We start from the raw sequence: 17,834 nt of genomic DNA on the forward strand, positions 1-17,834 counted from the left end.
ACCACCTTTACCGGGCAAACTCCCGACCCTTGTAGCGCATATAGAAACACATCCACCCCTTTTCCGACCTGGTCTGTTTTGGACCTGCGCAACCTAAACACCACGCTACCTTCCCCCACTTGTACGTCTGTGACTAACAACCCTCCCCCAACTGTTTTTGAGGGGCTAACTAATTCTCCCACCCGGAACGCCCCAAAAAACGCGATAGTAAAAACCGCCCTAAACAAAACAACTTCGTACTCACCCGAGCATACCTCAGACAGCACCCCACAGATCGCCTGCAAGATTCCGAAGGACACCGGTCTCCTCGTATCCCTGCTCCTATTCCCTTTCCTGTACCGCTTTTTTCACCCAAAATGACTTTGTAAAATCTATCCTGCCTTGCAGCTTAAATAAAAAGGCCAGTGCCGCCAACTTTTTGTCCAGCGCAGAAACAGACCCGCCCCCCTCCATGTGTCTAGCCGCAAAGTACAGTACCAACAAACCCATTTCAGCATCACCTGGCTTGTCTTCCGTGACACGCATGAAACTGGCCCACTCCTTCCAGACCTTGGCATATGCCGCCCACGTAGGCCCACTCACCGAGCGCCTGATCCATGTTGCGGCGATTCCGAAACAATCCCCCACATCCACCCCGGGCAGGGCACCCCTTCTCTGTCCGCGTGCGGGGCCAACTCTCTGAACTTGTCCCACTGAAAGCGAGACAGCGCATCAGCCAGCTTGTTGTCCACACCCGGAATATGCACCGCATACATAAATATGTTCCACTGTAGGCATCTCAACACCAAATGGCGCAGCAACCGAACCACCGGCAAAGAAGAAGCGGTGATCCGATTGATCAAAAAACAAGATAATACGGCGCTAATATTTAAACCTGTGAAAAATATATATGTGAAATATATCTTAAAAAGTTGAATGCAACATTCATAAAAATAAATGTAAAATAAATGACCAAAAGAATGATCAAAAATTTGATAAAAGAATTGACAATATGGTATTCAATGTGACAAATCCAACCATATAAATAAATGAAGTGACAAAGAATTAGTCCATAAAAAATCAGTGCAAATTAAGTCCAATTAAGGTGAGCATCTGTGATTAATCAGGAAAGGGATCCTCCACCAAAAAGGTCACCCAATGTGTGGGAAATGAAATCTCCTTACCAGAGACAAAGACCGGGCTTTCAACGGTCTAATTCAGCATAAGGATGTTTAAAGTCTTCCTTGAAAAGACTATTCCAGACACTGCTATGAATCACCAGTATTGATAACTCCAAAAGATAGAATCCCATTCAAATCCGCTCCAGTTAAACATTGGTGTTCATAAAAAATAAAGAATGGTAGGAAACCACATAGTGCATTACTGTGTAAACATTGAGCTTTAATAAAAACAGGTGTGCACTTACAGCAAAAACTTTGGAATCTCGCATGTGGGATATGGTATGGAAGGGATGGCGTTTCCTCAAGCCTCCGTTCGCTTCGTGTCTCCGTCCGTCGCGTGTCTCTCCCTCTAACGTGATGACGTCACTGTGGCTAAGCTCCTCCTACGCGTTTCGTCGCAATACGGACGTCTACGGGGATAGGCAGCCTATCCCCGTAGACGTCCGTATTGCGACGAAACGCGTAGGAGGAGCTTAGCCACAGTGACGTCATCACGTTAGAGGGAGAGACACGCGACGGACGGAGACACGAAGCGAACGGAGGCTTGAGGAAACGCCATCCCTTCCATACCATATCCCACATGCGAGATTCCAAAGTTTTTGCTGTAAGTGCACACCTGTTTTTATTAAAGCTCAATGTTTACACAGTAATGCACTATGTGGTTTCCTACCATTCTTTATTTTTTATGAACACCAATGTTTAACTGGAGCGGATTTGAATGGGATTCTATCTTTTGGAGTTATCAATACTGGTGATTCATAGCAGTGTCTGGAATAGTCTTTTCAAGGAAGACTTTAAACATCCTTATGCTGAATTAGACCGTTGAAAGCCCGGTCTTTGTCTCTGGTAAGGAGATTTCATTTCCCACACATTGGGTGACCTTTTTGGTGGAGGATCCCTTTCCTGATTAATCACAGATGCTCACCTTAATTGGACTTAATTTGCACTGATTTTTTATGGACTAATTCTTTGTCACTTCATTTATTTATATGGTTGGATTTGTCACATTGAATACCATATTGTCAATTCTTTTATCAAATTTTTGATCATTCTTTTGGTCATTTATTTTACATTTATTTTTATGAATGTTGCATTCAACTTTTTAAGATATATTTCACATATATATTTTTCACAGGTTTAAATATTAGCGCCGTATTATCTTGTTTTTTGTTTCTTTGTTTACTATGGTATTTTAGTATTAATACTGGCAGCTTTTCACTGAAATTAATTTTTTTCACTGTTAATTTATTTACACGATAGCGCAGTGTTTTTTTCTGTCTATACAGAGAAATCCCTTTCCATATTTTGGTGATCCGATTGATGACTTGGACCACCCCCATGTTGTCACAGTTTAGTCTGATCTTCATATTCCTGCAAGATTCCCCCCACAACTCCATCGCCACCACCACCACAGGGAACAATTTCAGCAATACCAGGTTCTTCACCAACCCTTCCGTGACCCACTCCACCGGCCACCCTTCCGCACTCCATTGTCCTTTAAAGAAAGCCCCGTAACCCGTAGATCCAGCCGCGTCCGTGACCAGATCCAAATCAAAGTTACTCACCGGGCCTTCCATCCACAAGGACCGGCCATTGTAGTCCTCTAGAAACGAATGCCACACCGGCAAGTCCGCATGTAGCTCCCTTGTCAGTCTAACAAAATGTGCCGGTACTTTAACCCCTGCTGTAGCCGCCGACAGCCGTCGGCTAAACACCCGTCCCATAGGGATGATGCGGCAGGCAAAATTCAATTTGCCCAGCAGGGATTGCAGTGCCCTCAACTGCACTTTTTGGCGCCCCAACATACCTTTTATCTCCAGCCGGAGATTGTCCACCTTCTTCACAGGTAACCTACACTCCATGGCCACCGAGTCTATCACGATCCCCAGGAAACTCAATTCTGTAGTCGGACCCTCCGTCTTATCTGCCGCCAGCGGCACTCCAAACCTTTCCGCCACATGCTGCAATGTTGCCAGCAATGTCGCGCAAACCCTGGAAGCCGGGGGGCCCACGCACAGAAAATCATCAAGGTAGTGGATGACAGAATTTACCCCTGCCACGTCCCTAACTACCCATTCCAAAAAAAGAACTGAACTTCTCAAACAGGGCGCACGAGATGGAGCACCCCATGGGCAAACACTGGTCCACATAATACTTCCCCTGCCACCGGCAGCCCAACAGCCAAAAACTGTCCGGGTGTCCCGGCAGCAAACGAAATGCAGCCTCAATGTCCGATTTTGCCATGAGCGCCCCTTGCCCATATCGCCTGACCCACTGCACCGCCGCGTCGAACGACGTGTACGACACCGTACAAGCCTCCGGGTCAATCGCGTCATTCACCGATCCCCCCTTTGGGAAGGACAAGTGGTGAATGAGGCAGAACTTGTTCGGCTCTCTTTTGGGCACCACTCCCAGGGGCGACACCACCAGCCTGGGCAAAGGCACCTCCTCGAACGCCCCCCCCCATCCTACCCAATTCCACCTCCTTGGCCAACTTGTCTGACACTACCCCCGGGTTCTCAAGAGCCGACCGCAAGTTCTTCGCCAAAGGTGGCACCTCTGACAACGCCCACGGAATGGTAAAACCCACCGAGAAACCGGAGGCAAGCAGCGCAGCCGCCGCCCTATCCGGGTACCTATTTAGGAAAGGACGCATCCTTTCCCCCTTCACCGGAGTCATCCCTCTTGTTCCCAGCCTCCCCTGTTCGCTTCCCTTTCTTAAAACATCGCGACAATGGATGGCTGCCCCCACACCCTGAACATTCGTGACGGAAACGACAGGTTCCTCCATATGTGCAGGCCACCTCGTTGAACTTCCAGCATAACCCCCACTTTTTTCTGGCCGGCGGTCCCGAGGTGGATGTACCTCCGACCCCCCCCCCGAAAAAAACTGGTTCGGCGTCCGTGGCGCCGACATCATGCGCATCCACAGGCTGATATCCTTATGGTCCCACCTGAGAGAGGGGCGAACGGCCCTGCGCTGACGAAATTGCTCGTCATAACGCAGCCAACCCGTCCCCCCATAAACCCGATGAGCCTCCCCAATCGCGTCCATATAGCAGAACAGCCCGGAGCAATGTTCCGGATTCTTCTCCCCTATAACGCTGGCCATAATGGCAAAGGCCTGTAACCAGTTCACAAAAGTGCGCGGGATCAGCCTGTACCTCCTCTTCTCCTCATCCTCCTTTTTGGAGTCATCTGGCTTCACTCTGTCCAGATTAAACTTCTCCAAAGGGAGGAGGGAGAAGATTTCCACGTACTCACCTTTGACAATCTTGTCCCGCACCTCCTGTTTCAAATGCACTCCTAGCGGACCCTCATAACAAACGTAGACTTCGCCTTTTGCAGCGTCAGCTATGCGCACCACATCAGATCTGACCACTGCTGGCTTGTCCCCCCCCGACTTTTCCCCCGCTGTGCTGCTATCCGGGACCGGCCCCGACCCCCGGTGAGGGGGATGTCCGCCACCACCGCAGGGAGTGCTGTGACTGCAGCCCCCGCCCCCCCCCACCCACGGCGCCACCTGAGGTCCCACAACCCCCTGAAAAATTCCCCCAGGCCCGCCGGTGTCCCCGGCGCAGCAGGCGGAACGCCCGCCACCCCCGGGCCAGCAGCAGGGGGGGGGGGATTGGACAACCGGCCCACCCCCCCCCAGATACAACACCCCCCACAGAAACATCAGGTGCCCCCCCCACCCCCAACCCCCAACAATCTACACAATACAGCAGCTACATCCCCCTCCATAGAGTTAGTGTGCTTACCGTGTCGGCTGGAAGCGTCTCCCACAGCCCTTGCAGGCCCGTCCACCGCCGGCGCCACCACCGCGGGCTCCTCTCCGTCCGACTCTGAGACTTCCCCCTCCGACCTGTCTTCCGAAGCCGGCGTCCGAGAAGATGTCAACCCCCCAGGTGGACCATGCCTGGAGGTCGCAGACCCTGGCCTAGGCGCCGGGCGACCTCTGGAGTATGACCCGGCTGTCGTCGGAGCGGACTGCCCATCTGCTCTCCCAGGGCCCCGACTAGGCCCCGGCCCTCCATCTTCCTGGTTGGGGGAGTCCGACCCCCCTCCCCTCCGGGAACCGGCGGCCGCATGGGAATCCAGCCTGCCAGTCGAATCCCTGCTTCTCCCGCGCCGAGTCCCCCCCCTCGCGATCCCCGGACTAGAGGGGGAGACCGAGCGATCCCTGTGTCCCCGACGAGCAGGCGAGGAACTGGCGCCATCGTGACCCGTAGCCCCGCCCACCGAGCTCCGCCGACGGCGAGGATTCCGGTCCGCCTCACCCCCCGCCAAAGCATTGGCACGCTTGGCCGGGGGGGCGCCGGGTCCACATGGGGGCTCCTAACTGGGCGCTGAGCTCTCACTGTAGGGCTGGGCGAGTAACGCTCCGGGGCCCTGGACCTCCGAGCGCGAGGCAGCCGCGCTTCTGTCTCCTGGGACCCCCCCGCTTCTTCCCTCAGCAGACCACCGACCTGTTCCTCCAGCCATCCGTGGTCCCGAGACGCGGCCGCCGCCCTTAGCCGTGCGAATATTAGATCTATATCCATCTTTCCTATCTAAAGACCGGGAGCAGAGAAAAACCTGCCTCCTCTGGTCGTTCCTTCCCGCACTTTCCTCCCGAGTCCACGCCTCCCCCTTTTATAATACTCCTCCCCTCTCTGCCAGCCATTTCATTGTCTTTCCACCAACCAGCTTCTTTCATTCCTTAACTCTTCCTTGTCCTACCTCCCCACAGTCATGCCCGGCCCTACGTTTATTTGTTTCTGGCTTTTCACTCCGGGCCTCACTGTACACCCTTTCTCTGGGGGTATCACCATGCTCCCGGGGGTTCAGGGGGTGCGATAGATAGATAGATAGATAGATAGATAGATAGATAGATAGATAGATAGATAGATAGATAGATAGATAGATAGATAATAGTTAGATAATTTACCTGAAAACTGCAGAAGAGTACCAATTCTACTTTCCTTGAATGTGTTCCCATATCTAATATTGTATAGTAGGCAGCAAAATCGAGGCCCATCCGTTGATTCCAGTCCTGTAATTCTGATGTATTCCGTCCGATTCCTGTTAGGATCCTTCTCTCTGGAGAGTCTTCCTTCATATTTCTCTGTAACATTTCCAGAAGGTGAAATGATTGTGTCCTCAGCAGCTACAGATGAACAATATTCTCTATCGGTCTCCCGCCATGTGACCCGTACATCTTCATCAGGTATCCCAGGGTCGGAGTATGAACATGGAATGGTAACAGATCCCCTGGACTGTATTGTATGGGTTGTCATCTGATGAACACACACGGGAGATCCTGTGATCCCTAAAATTAGCAGATAAGTTGAGATTTAATATTACTACCGGAACTTTAAAACGTTTTTTTCCAGTGATTTCTTGGACATCCTAGAAGAGATCAGCTTGATATAAATGATCTTATTAATGTTAACCACTTACCCCCTGGACCATATTGCTGCCCAAAGACCAGAGACCTTTTTGCGATTCGGGACTGCGTCGCTTTAACAGACAATTGCGCGGTCGTGCGACGTGGCTCCCAAACAAAATTGCCGTCCTTTTTTTCCCACAAATAGAGCTTTCTTTTGGTGGTATTTGATCACCTCTGCGGTTTTTATTTTTTGCGCTATAAACAAAAATATAGCGACAATTTTGAAAAAAATGAATATTTTTTACTTTTTGCCATAATAAATATCCCCCAAAAATATATAAAAAAACATTTTTTTCCTCAGTTTAGGCCGATACGTATTCTTCTACATATTTTTCGTAAAAAAAATCGCAATAAGCGTTAATTGATTGGTTTGCGCAAAAGTTATAGCGTTTACAAAATAGGGGGTATTTTTATGGTATTTTTATTAATATTTTTTTTTACTAGTAATGGCGGCGATCAGCGATTTTTTTTTCGGTACTGCAACATTATGGCGGACACTTTGGACACTTTTGACACATTTTTGGGACCATTGGCATTTTTATAGCGATCAGTGCTATAAAAATGCATTGGATTACTATAAAAATGCCACTGGCAGTGAAGGGGTTAACACTAGGGGGCGGGGAAGGGGTTAAGTATGCCTGGGTGTGTTCTTACTGTGGGGGGGGGGGTGGACTCACTAGGGGAAATGACTGATCGCTGTTCATACATTGTATGAACAGAAGATCAGCATTTCCCCCCTGACAGGACCGAGAGCTGTGTGTTTACACACACAGCTCCCGGTCCCCGCTCTGTAACGAGCGATCGCGTGTGCCCGGCGGCGATCGCGGCCGCCGGGCACACGCACGCGCCCCTAGTGGCGGCTCAAAGAGCCGATGTAGAGCTACGGGCTCTCGCCCAGGAGAGCCGACCTGCCGCCATAGAATGACGGCGGCTGGTTGGCAAGCAGTTAATGTATAAAATCTTATATGGGGGAGTCATATTTACTCACTAAATACATGGGCCGGGATTCAGAGAGATTGTCTTATCTTTAGTGCGGCGTAGCGCATCTGATATGCGCTACGCCGACGTAACCTAGAGTGGCTCGTACTGTATTCAGAAAGGACTTGCTCCCTTTCTTACGCCGGCGTAACGTAAAATGGGCCGGCGTAAGCCCGCCTAATTCAAAGTAGCAAGGCCGTGGGCGTGTTGTATTTAAATTAACCGTGACCCCCGTGTAAATGCATGGCCGATCGAACAGAGCATGCGCGCGCATGCTCAGAATCACGCTGCAAATACTCCCTAAGATACGTCGGCTCAATGCTTTAGACGTGAACGTAACTTACGCCCAGCCCCATTCACGTACGACTTACGTAAACGGCGTAAAATACGACGCTGTTCCAACGTTTCCGACGTCCATACCTTAACATGACCTACCCCTGCTTTATGAGGGGTAAACTTACGCCGGACGTAAGCCTTGCGTAAACGGCGTAGCTAAATCCGACGGGCGCAAGTACGTTCGTGAATCAGCGTATCTAGGTCATTTGCATATTCGATGCGTAAATCAGCGGAAGCGCCCCTTGCGGCCAGCGTAAATATGCACCCAAGATACGACGGCGTAAGAGACTTACGTCGGTCGTATCTTGGCTAAATTCAGGCGTAACTGCCTTTCTGAATAAGTGCATAGATACGACGGCGCCAGGGCAGGACTTAGGGTGGTGGGGGCCCCTGGGCTTGAGTGTTGAAGGGGCCCCCTGGAGCCGAGAATTGGGGGGGATCGAAGTTGTTGAGCGGGGGGGGGGGCGAATTGAAGTTGTTGAGCGGGGGGGAGCGCATTAAAGTTGTTGAGCGGGGGGGGATTTTGCAGTTGTTGAGGGGGGGAGTGCCTCTCACCTGTGCCAACAGCCGGGGCCACAGACTGTCATTAGCCCGGCTCTCGGCTATCTTCCCTTCAGCAGCCACAGTCCTCCACACACCACTCCGGTTCCTCCTGCTTCCGTGCTGCCTCCTCTTGCAGTGCGGGAAAATTAACCCTTTTGCGGGACTGCTGGAAGAAGCTGTCTGTGCGGGAAAGTCCCACAGAATCCGTGCGTGTTGGGAGGTATGCGCAGGGCCGCCATCAGGAATTTTGGGGCCCCTTGCACAGCTTAAGGCATGGGCCCCCTGAAGCAGAGAACCTAGGGGGGGTGGGGGTGCTGCCGCCTGAAATTGAGAAGCGTGGGGGCTGCCGCAAATTGAGAAGCGGGGGAGCCTTTACAAAAAAAAGAAGAAATAAAGAAGAAAACAAATATATATAAATATATGTAGCCATCCGGGGCCCTGGGGACCTCTGGGCCTTTTAATAAAAAGAAAAAATAAACCTCTGGGCCCTTTAATAATAAAAAAAAAAAAACATTTATAAAAAATACATAAAAAAAGGGAGGTTGCCAAACCCGGGGGCCCTGGGGACCTCTGGGCCTTTTAATAAAAAATAAAAAAATAAACAAAAATAAAAAAATAAACATTTATAAAAAAAATAAAAAAGGGGGGGTTGCCACATGGGGCCCTGGGGACCTCTGAGCCCTTTAATAAATATATATATATATATATATATATATATATATATAAAAAAATGTAATTTTTTTTATAAAAAAATAAAAAAGGTGGGTTGCCATCCGGGGGCCCTGGAGACCCCTGGGCCCTTTAATAATAAAATATATATATATATATATATATATATATATATATATATATATATATATATACATATATATATATTATATATATAAAAATAAAAAATATATAAAAAAAACATTTTTTTACAAAAAATAAATAAAAAAAAGGGGGGTTGCCATCCGGGGCCCTGGAGACCCCTGGGCCCTTTAATAATAACAATAAAATATATATATATATATATAATATTATATATATAAAAATAAAAAATATATAAAAAAAAGGGGGGTTGCCGTCCGGGGCCCTGGGGGCCTTCCGGGCCCCTGGGGACCTCCGGACCCCTAAAAAAAAAAAAAAAAAATTTTTTTTTTTTTTTTTTTTAAAGGGGGCCCCCTATTGGGTGGGGCCCCTGGGCTTGAGCCCAGTCAAGGCCAATGGTAAGTCCGGCCCTGGACGGCGCTCATTTGGACTTACGACGGCGTATCTGGAGATACGCCGTCGTAAGTCCTTTCTGAATCCCGGCCTCAGACTTTACCATACTTCCCAATTTTTTGAGATGGGAACGAGGGACACCTATTAGCAAAAGTATGGAGACATAGGACACAACTCCCTGCCACACCCCCTTAACCACTTTCATACCGGGCACTTACGCACCTTCCTGCCCAAGCCAATTTTCAGCTTTCTGCGCTGTCGCAATTTGAATGACAATTGCGTGGTCGTGCTACACTGTACCAAAACAATTATTTTATCATTTTGTTCCCACAAATAGAGCTTTCTTTTGGTGTTATTTGATCACCTCTGTGATTTTATTTTTTTGCGCAAAAACAAAAAAAAAAGACTGAAAATTTAGAAAAAAATAAAGTTTATATTTTTTTCTGTTAATTTTTTTGTAAATACGTTTTTTTCTTCGATTACAGGCACTGATATGGCAGCAGTGATGGGCACCGATGAGGTGGCACTGATTGGCACTGATGAGGCGGCACTGATGGACAGTGATAGGCTGCACTGATGGGCACTGATAGGCAGCGCTAATATGCGGCACTGATGGGCACACATAGGCGGCACTGATGGGCACTCATGGGCAGCACTTATGGGTTGCACTGCTGGGTACTTATGGGTGGCACAGATGGGCACTGATAGGTGGGCACTGGACACGGATGGGCACTGAGGGGTGGCACTGATTGGCACTGATGGACACTGAGGGGTGGCACTGATGGCATTGCTGGGCATCACTTGTTGATCCCATATTGTGCCAGTCAGTGCCCTTGTTGCCAGTCAGTGCCCCTTTGTGGACACTGATTGGCATCTATTCAAATTTTTTTATTATGGTGGTCCAGTGTGGGCTTTCCTGGTGGTTCAGTGTGGGCATCCGAGGGGGGGCTGCACTGAACAATCAGCGCAAACCCCCCCGTCAGGAGAGCCGCCGATCGGCTCTCCTCTACTCGCATCTGTCAGATGCGAGTGAGGAAGAGCCGATCAATGGCTCTTCCTGTTTACATCGTGATCAGCCGTGATTGGACACGGCTGATCACATGGTAAAGAGCCTCCGCCGGAGGCTCTTTACCGAGATCGGAGATGCAGGGTGTCAGACTACTGTGAAAATGACAATTGCAGTTTGGGAGTTAACCACAAGGGGGCTCTGAATGGGTTAAGTGTGACCTTATCTGTGTTTCTAACTGTAGGGGGGGGCTATAGGTGTGACATCATTGATTCTGTTTCCCTATATAAGGGAACACACGATCAATGACGGCGCCACAGTGAAGAACGGGGAAGCTGTGTTTACACACTGCTCTCCCCGTTCTTCAGCTCCGGGGACCGATCGCGGGACTCCAGCGGCGATCGGGTCTGCGGGTCCCGCGGCCGCGGTCACAGAGCTTCGGACCGGGTCACGGGCGCACGGCCGCGACCCACGGCTGGGCACTTAAAGAGGACGTACCTGTATGTGCTTGTGCCCAGCCGTGCCATTCTGCCGACGTATATGTGCAGGAGGCGGTCCTTAAGTGGTTAAAGTACATCTCCATTTCCAAAACTATAGTTTATGTGATGAGATAAGAAAAAATCCTTGACTGCCGCACTCTATTGAATGACGTCTTTATTGAGTAAAATCAAAATAATCCAAAGCTGTACAGTGAAAAATAAAAAGTGAAAAACAGGAGAAGGTGGCTAACGCGTTTCACATCGTGAGATGCTTACTCATAGCTAGATCATGGGATCTCATAGCAACATTTTAACCACTTTAAGACTAGGCCCATTTCTGACATTATAAATATATATATATATATACACAGGGCTCAAAATTTCAAGTCCTGATCTACTAGCCAGGCCTCAAGGTTTACTAGCCACCAGTTGCCCTGCCCAACCCCTACCCTGCCCTGTCCCTAATTCCGCCCCATAACACGCCCTCATATATTATGTCATGAAATTACACTTAAATGTTCTATGCAGAATTAAGTTATAAAAATAAATATTAATAACAACTTTATCCATAACCAAAAATGCAGCCTGTCGGTGTCCGCCAATGCAGCCTGTGCCTGCCAGTGCAGCCTGTGTCCCGGCCCTTAGTGCAGCATGTGTCCCCAGATTCAGCCTGTGTCCCCAATGCAGCAAGTGTGCCCAGGTTCAGCCTTGGCCCCCAGGTTCAGTCTGTGTCCCCAATGCAGCCTGTGTCCCCAGGTTCAGCCTGTGTCCCCAATGCAGCCTGTGTCCCCAGTTTCAGCCTGTGTCCCCAATGCAGCCTGTGTCTCCAGTTTCAGCCTGTGTCCCCAATCCAGCCTGTGTCCCCAATGCAGCCTTTGTCTCCAGTTTCAGCCTGTGTCCCCAATCCAGCCTGTGTCCCCAATCCAGCCTGTGTCCCCAATGCAGCCTGTGTCTCCAGTTTCAGCCTGTGTCCCCAATGCAGCCTGTGTCTCCAGTTTCAGCCTGTGTCCCCAATCCAGCCTGTGTCCCCAATGCAGCCTGTGTCTCCAGTTTCAGCCTGTGTCCCCAATCCAGCCTGTGTCCCCAATCCAGCCTGTGTCCCCAATGCAGCCTGTGTCTCCAGTTTCAGCCTGTGTCCCCAATGCAGCCTGTGTCTCCAGTTTCAGCCTGTGTCCCCAATGCAGCCTGTGTCTCCAGTTTCAGCCTGTGTCCCCAATCCAGCCTGTGTCCCCAATCCAGGGCCGGCGCTAGGCATAGGCAAGTCAGGCGGCTGCCTAGAGCGCCAGAGTAGGGGGAGCGGCAAAATCCGGATCCCCAGCCACTCGCTGGGGATTCGCCGCCAGGCTAGGAGGCGGTTTGCGCCGTGAAGACATCACCTTCATCACGATATTCCCAGCCTGCAGCGCCGTAGCAGCGGCAGTGAGATGAGGGGAGAGAGCTGGGACAGCAGCTGGCCGGGAATAGCGTGATGAAGGTGATGTCTTGATGATGATTTATGGTGGAAGTTGAATGCCACACCGGTCAGGGCTGGTGAGATCATAGACTGAAGCCCTGCATGCAAGCAGCGATGTCCGATGCACCCCCGCCTCCCCCCCTCCTCCTGGTCGCTCGGGGTCGGGATCTGTTGTCAGAGGAGACAGACTGGCAGCAGCTCCGTTCTCCTTCAGAAAAGACTTAACTAGGGTTGTCCCGATACCGATACCAGTATCGGTATCGGGACCGATACCGAGTATTTGCGGGAGTACTCGTACTCCCGCAAATACCCCCGATACTGAAATAGAATACTTGTTCCCCCCCGCCGCCGCCGCAAACCCGTCGTGATTAACGGCGGCACGTGCGGCATCATCAAGGTATGTAGGACATGGCTGCATTATGTGGGGGACATGGCTGGAATATGTGGGGGACATGGCTGGAATATGTGGGGGACATGGCTGGAATATGTGGGGGACATGGCTGGAATATGTGGGGGACATGGCTGCATTATGTGGGGGACATGGCTGGAATATGTGGGGGACATGGCTGGAATATGTGGGGGACATGGCTGGAATATGGGGGGGACATGGCTGGAATATGGGGGGGACATGGCTGGAATATGGGGGGGACATGGCTGCATATGTGGGGGGACATGGCTGCATATGTGGGGGGACATGGCTGCATTTGGGGACACATTTTAAAAAAGTATCGGTATTCGGTATCGGCGAGTACATAAAAAAAAGTATCGGTACTTGTACTCAGTCCTAAAAAAGTGGTATCGGGACAACCCTAAACTTAACCCCCGCTGGCTCAGGTACACAATATAAGCACAGGCAGGACACTCAGTGCTGCAGCCTGCACACTGTCACAAGAAATTATAAAATGTACTCTGCTGTGCTGTCAAGTTTAACTTTGTGTACAGAGGGGGAACTGGTTTGTGTGTGTGGGGGGGCAGATATGTGTGTGTGTGGGGGGGGGGGTTACAGAGTGGGAACGTGTGTGGGGAGGCAGATTGTGTGTGTGTGTGGTACAGAGTGGGAACTGGTGTGGGCGGAGACAGGTGTGTGTGACTGTGTGGGGGGGTACAGATTGGAGACTGGGGGGACAGAGTGGGAGCTGCAGTGGGGGGGGGCAGATGTCCATGGGGGTACAGAGTGGAACTGGTGGGGGGGGACGACATATGTGTGTGTGTGGAGGGGTACAGAGTGGGAACTGGTGTGGGCGGAGACAGGTATGTGTGTGTGGGGGGGGTACAGAGTGGGACCTGGTGTGTGGGGGGGGGGGACAGGTGTGTGTGTGTAGGGGGGGAACAGAGTGGGGACTGGGGGGGACAGAGTGGGAACTTCTGTGGGGGGGGCAGATGTGCATGGGGGTACAGAGTGGGAACTGGTGTGGAGGGGGACATATGTGTGTGTGTGTGGAGGGGTACAGAGTGGGAACTGGTGTGGGGGGGCAGAGGGGTACAGAGTGGGAACTGGTGTGTGGGGGGGCAGATGTGTGTGTGGGGAGGGGTACAGAGTGGGAACTGGTGTGGGGGGGCAGATGTGCAGAGGGGTACAGTGCGGGAACTGGTGGGGGGGGACAGATGTATGTGTGTGTGTGTGGGGAGGGTACAAAGTGGGAACTGGTGTGGGCAGAGACAGGTGTGTGTGTGTGTGTGTGGGGGGGGGGGTACAGAGTGGGACCTGGTGTGTGGGGGGGGACAGATGTATGTGTGTGTGTGTGTGTGGGGGGGGGGGGAGGGTACAAAGTGGGAACTGGTGTGGGCAGAGACAGGTGTGTGTGTGTGGGGGGGGGGGGGGTACAGAGTGGGAACTGGTGTGGGGGGGCAGATGTGCAGAGGGGTACAGTGCGGGAACTGGTGTGTGTGGGGGGGGGGGGCAGATGTATGTGTGTGTGTGTGTGTGTGGGGAGGGTACAAAGTGGGAACTGGTGTGGGCAGAGACAGGTGTGTGTGTGTGTGGGGGGGGGGGGTACAGAGTGGGACCTGGTGTGTGGGGGGGGGCAGATGTATGTGTGTGTGTGTGGGGGGAGGGTACAAAGTGGGAACTGGTGTGGGCAGAGACAGGTGTGTGTGTGTGTGTGGGGGGGGGTACAGAGTGGGAACTGGTGTGGGGGGCAGATGTGCAGAGGGGTACAGAGTGGGAACTGGTGTGTGGGGGGGGGGGACAGATGTGTGTGTGTGTGGGGAGGGTACAAAGTGGGAACTGGGGGGGCAGAGTGGGAACTGGTGTGGGGGGGGGGGGGACAGATGTGTGGGGGAAACATATGTGCAGGGAGGTACAGAGTGGGAACTGGTGTGTATGTGGGGGGGGGGACAGATGTGCAGGTGGGTACAGAGGGGGAACAGATGTGTGTGTGTGTGTGTTGGAGGGGGGGGGGCGTTACAAAGAGGAACTGATTGGGTGGGGGAAGGAACAGATGTACAGGGGGTACATATAGGAACTGATGTGTGTGTGTGTGTGGGGGGGGGGTTTAAGGGGAACAAAGGTGGGGAGTGCAGAGGGGAATAGGCGTTCAGGATGATACAGTGATGGGGTGATCTGAGGTGTAAAGGTGGTAGAATTGTGGTGATCTGAGACCTAAAAATACAGGAATTGGGGTGATTTGAGGTGTGGAGGTTCAAATCCAGTTTTGTAAAAAAATAAAAATAAATGCAGATCTTTTTTCAGGTCAAAAAATTTGCATTTTTTATTGTTTTTTTTCTAGGAGCGTAGCATTGTCAGTGTATCTGTCGCTCGTACAGACAGGCAGTTACACAGTTGGCCTCTCTGTATATTGCTCTAGCCTGTGGCTACGGCTGGCGTGAGGAAGTGAGCCAACGCCATCCTCTAGTTGTCTTTTGGCCGGGTCCAGAGGCACAGGTGCAGGCCTGTGGACCACAGCAGAAGAAATAGGTGAAGAGGCACTGCAAAAATCTCAGTGAGGGGCGGAGCGAATGGCACAGGGGGGGGGGGGGGGGGGGGCAAAATGAGGCTTCGCCTAGGGTGTCAAAAATCCTTGCACCAGCCCTGCCCCAATCCAGCCTGTGTCCCCAATGCAGCCTGTGTCTCCAGTTTCAGCCTGTGTCCCCAATCCAGCCTGTGTCCCCAATGCAGCCTGTGTCTCCAGTTTCAGCCTGTGTCCCCAATCCAGCCTGTGTCCCCAATGCAGCCTGTGTCTCCAGTTTCAGCCTGTGTCCCCAATGCAGCTTGTGTGCCCAGGTTCAGCCTTGGCCCCCAGGTTCAGCCTGTGTCCCCAATGCAGCCTGTGTCCCCAGGTTCAGCCTGTGTCCCCAATGCAGCCTGTGTCCCCAGTTTCAGCCTGTGTCCCCAATGCAGCCTGTGTCTCCAGTTTCAGCCTGTGTCCCCAATGCAGCTTGTGTCCCCAGTTTCAGCCTGTGTCCCCAATGCAGCCTGTGTCTCCAGTTTCAGCCTGTGTCCCCAATCCAGCCTGTGTCCCCAGTTTCAGCCTGTGTCCCCAATGCAGCCTGTGTCCCCAGTTTCAGCCTGTGTCCCCAATGCAGCCTGTGTCCCCAGTTTCAGCCTGTGTCCCCAATGCAGCCTGTTTCCCCAGTTCAGCCTGTGTCCCCAATGCAGCAATTGTCCCCAGTTTCAGCCTGTGTCCCCAGTTTGGCATGTGTCCCCAGTTCGGCATGTGTCCCCAGTTCGGCCTGTGTCCCAGAGATCTTAGGGGAAGAGAGGGGAGAGCCACCACTGCTGGCAAATAGTGTTGCTCACGAATATTCGCATTGCGAATATTCGACTCGAATATAGCATATTCGAGAAATCGCGCTATATTTCGAATTTTGCGGTGAATATTCGCAATTCCGAATATTCGATTTTTTACAATTTTTTTTTTAAAACAGATCACATCCTAGATATCTCCATCGACGTCTAAAAGCATTGCTGGTATGATTAGAGACCCTGGGCCGAGTAGCTGAAGCGTTCATTGAATTTTCCCGAAAAATCGCAATGCGATTATTCGGCAAACGCAATATCGCGCGATTATTTTCTTCGCCCCTATCTTCCGCATCAGAGCGATTTTTACAGTTTCATTTTTAAAACAGATCACATCCTAGTGATCTCCATAGACGTCTAAAAGCATTGCTGGTATGATTAGAGACCTTGGGCCGAGTAGCTGAAGCGATCATTTTATATTGCCGAATATTCGCAATGCGAATATTCGGCAATAGGAATATTGCGCGATTATTTTCTCCGCCCTTTTGCATCAGAGCCAATCAGAGTTCTCCTTCCACACTCGTCAGAGGTTAGCAACCAATAGGAACCTGCCTGCACGGACATTATATAAGCTCACTCCCAGCACCATTTCATTGCAGATTCAGAAGCTGGCTAGAGAGTGTGGAGGCTGTTTCTGTGTTCCTGTGTCTGTTCCTGATTGATTTATATCATCACCAGCATAGTGCTGCATTGCTATTTAGTGATTCCAGTGCATATATTCCAGTATATCAACTGCTTTTTTCAAAGCTACGTTTTGTGCTGTTTTGTGCTGTTTTGTTCATCTTGTGTTACTGTTTGATCTTGCATCTTTGCTGTTCAGTGATATTTGCTAGTGATTTCAGTGCACATTTTGCTGAGCTTTCTAAAAGAGCTTTTTTCAAAGCTAAGTTTTGTTCATCTTGTGTTACTGTTTGATCTTGCAGCTTCGCTGTTCAGTGATATTTGCTAGTCATTTCAGTGCACATTTTGCTTAGTTTTTCCTAAAGAGCTTTTCTAAAAGCTAAGTTTTGTGTTCAGTTTAGTTAAATTTTGTGTAGTAAGTGTACACACTGTTAGTGTACATTTATTTCATCTAGCTTAGCTTAGTGTGTGTTTAGTGTCTGTGTTTTGTGTTTAAAAAAAAAAAAAAAAAGTTAGTGTTTGTTTAGTGCTTTTTTTTTTCTTTAATTTTGTAGTCCTTGTCTTTGGTGTACTACTTTTCTTATAGTTTAGTAGCTGTCTGTGTACGTCTTTGTCTGCATGCCTGTCTTGTAAAAAAAACACAAAAACACATTTTCCTCACATTTCCCCCCCCCAATAAAGTTTACCCCCCACACACATATCAGCAATTATGAGCGGCATCCGTGGCCGTGGCAGCAGGGGTAGGGGAGTTACTCCCAGTGCTGGGTCGCTGCCAGCACGGGGTACCTCTCGTGCCCCTACTAGTGGTAGAGGATCGGGTGCAAGGGGAGTCCGCCTGATCCGGGAGTTCTTCCCATCGGGCAGCCGCCCGATATTGCCATCTCA

The 17,834-nt window shown here is 50.6% G+C and overlaps 1 protein-coding gene across 1 annotated transcript in view; it reads right to left on the reverse strand.

Moving 5' to 3' along the window:
• LOC120933538 overlaps positions 1-17,834 on the reverse strand; it is a 125,325-nt gene that overhangs the window by 84,907 nt on the left and 22,584 nt on the right. The window contains exon 2 of the mRNA XM_040346796.1: positions 6,091-6,471. Within this exon, the coding sequence (XP_040202730.1) occupies positions 6,091-6,471 (381 nt within the window). The remainder of the gene's footprint in view (positions 1-6,090; positions 6,472-17,834) is intronic.

Source organism: Rana temporaria, chromosome 3, assembly GCF_905171775.1.
Source record: "Rana temporaria chromosome 3, aRanTem1.1, whole genome shotgun sequence".
Taxonomy (NCBI): Eukaryota; Metazoa; Chordata; class Amphibia; order Anura; family Ranidae; genus Rana; species Rana temporaria.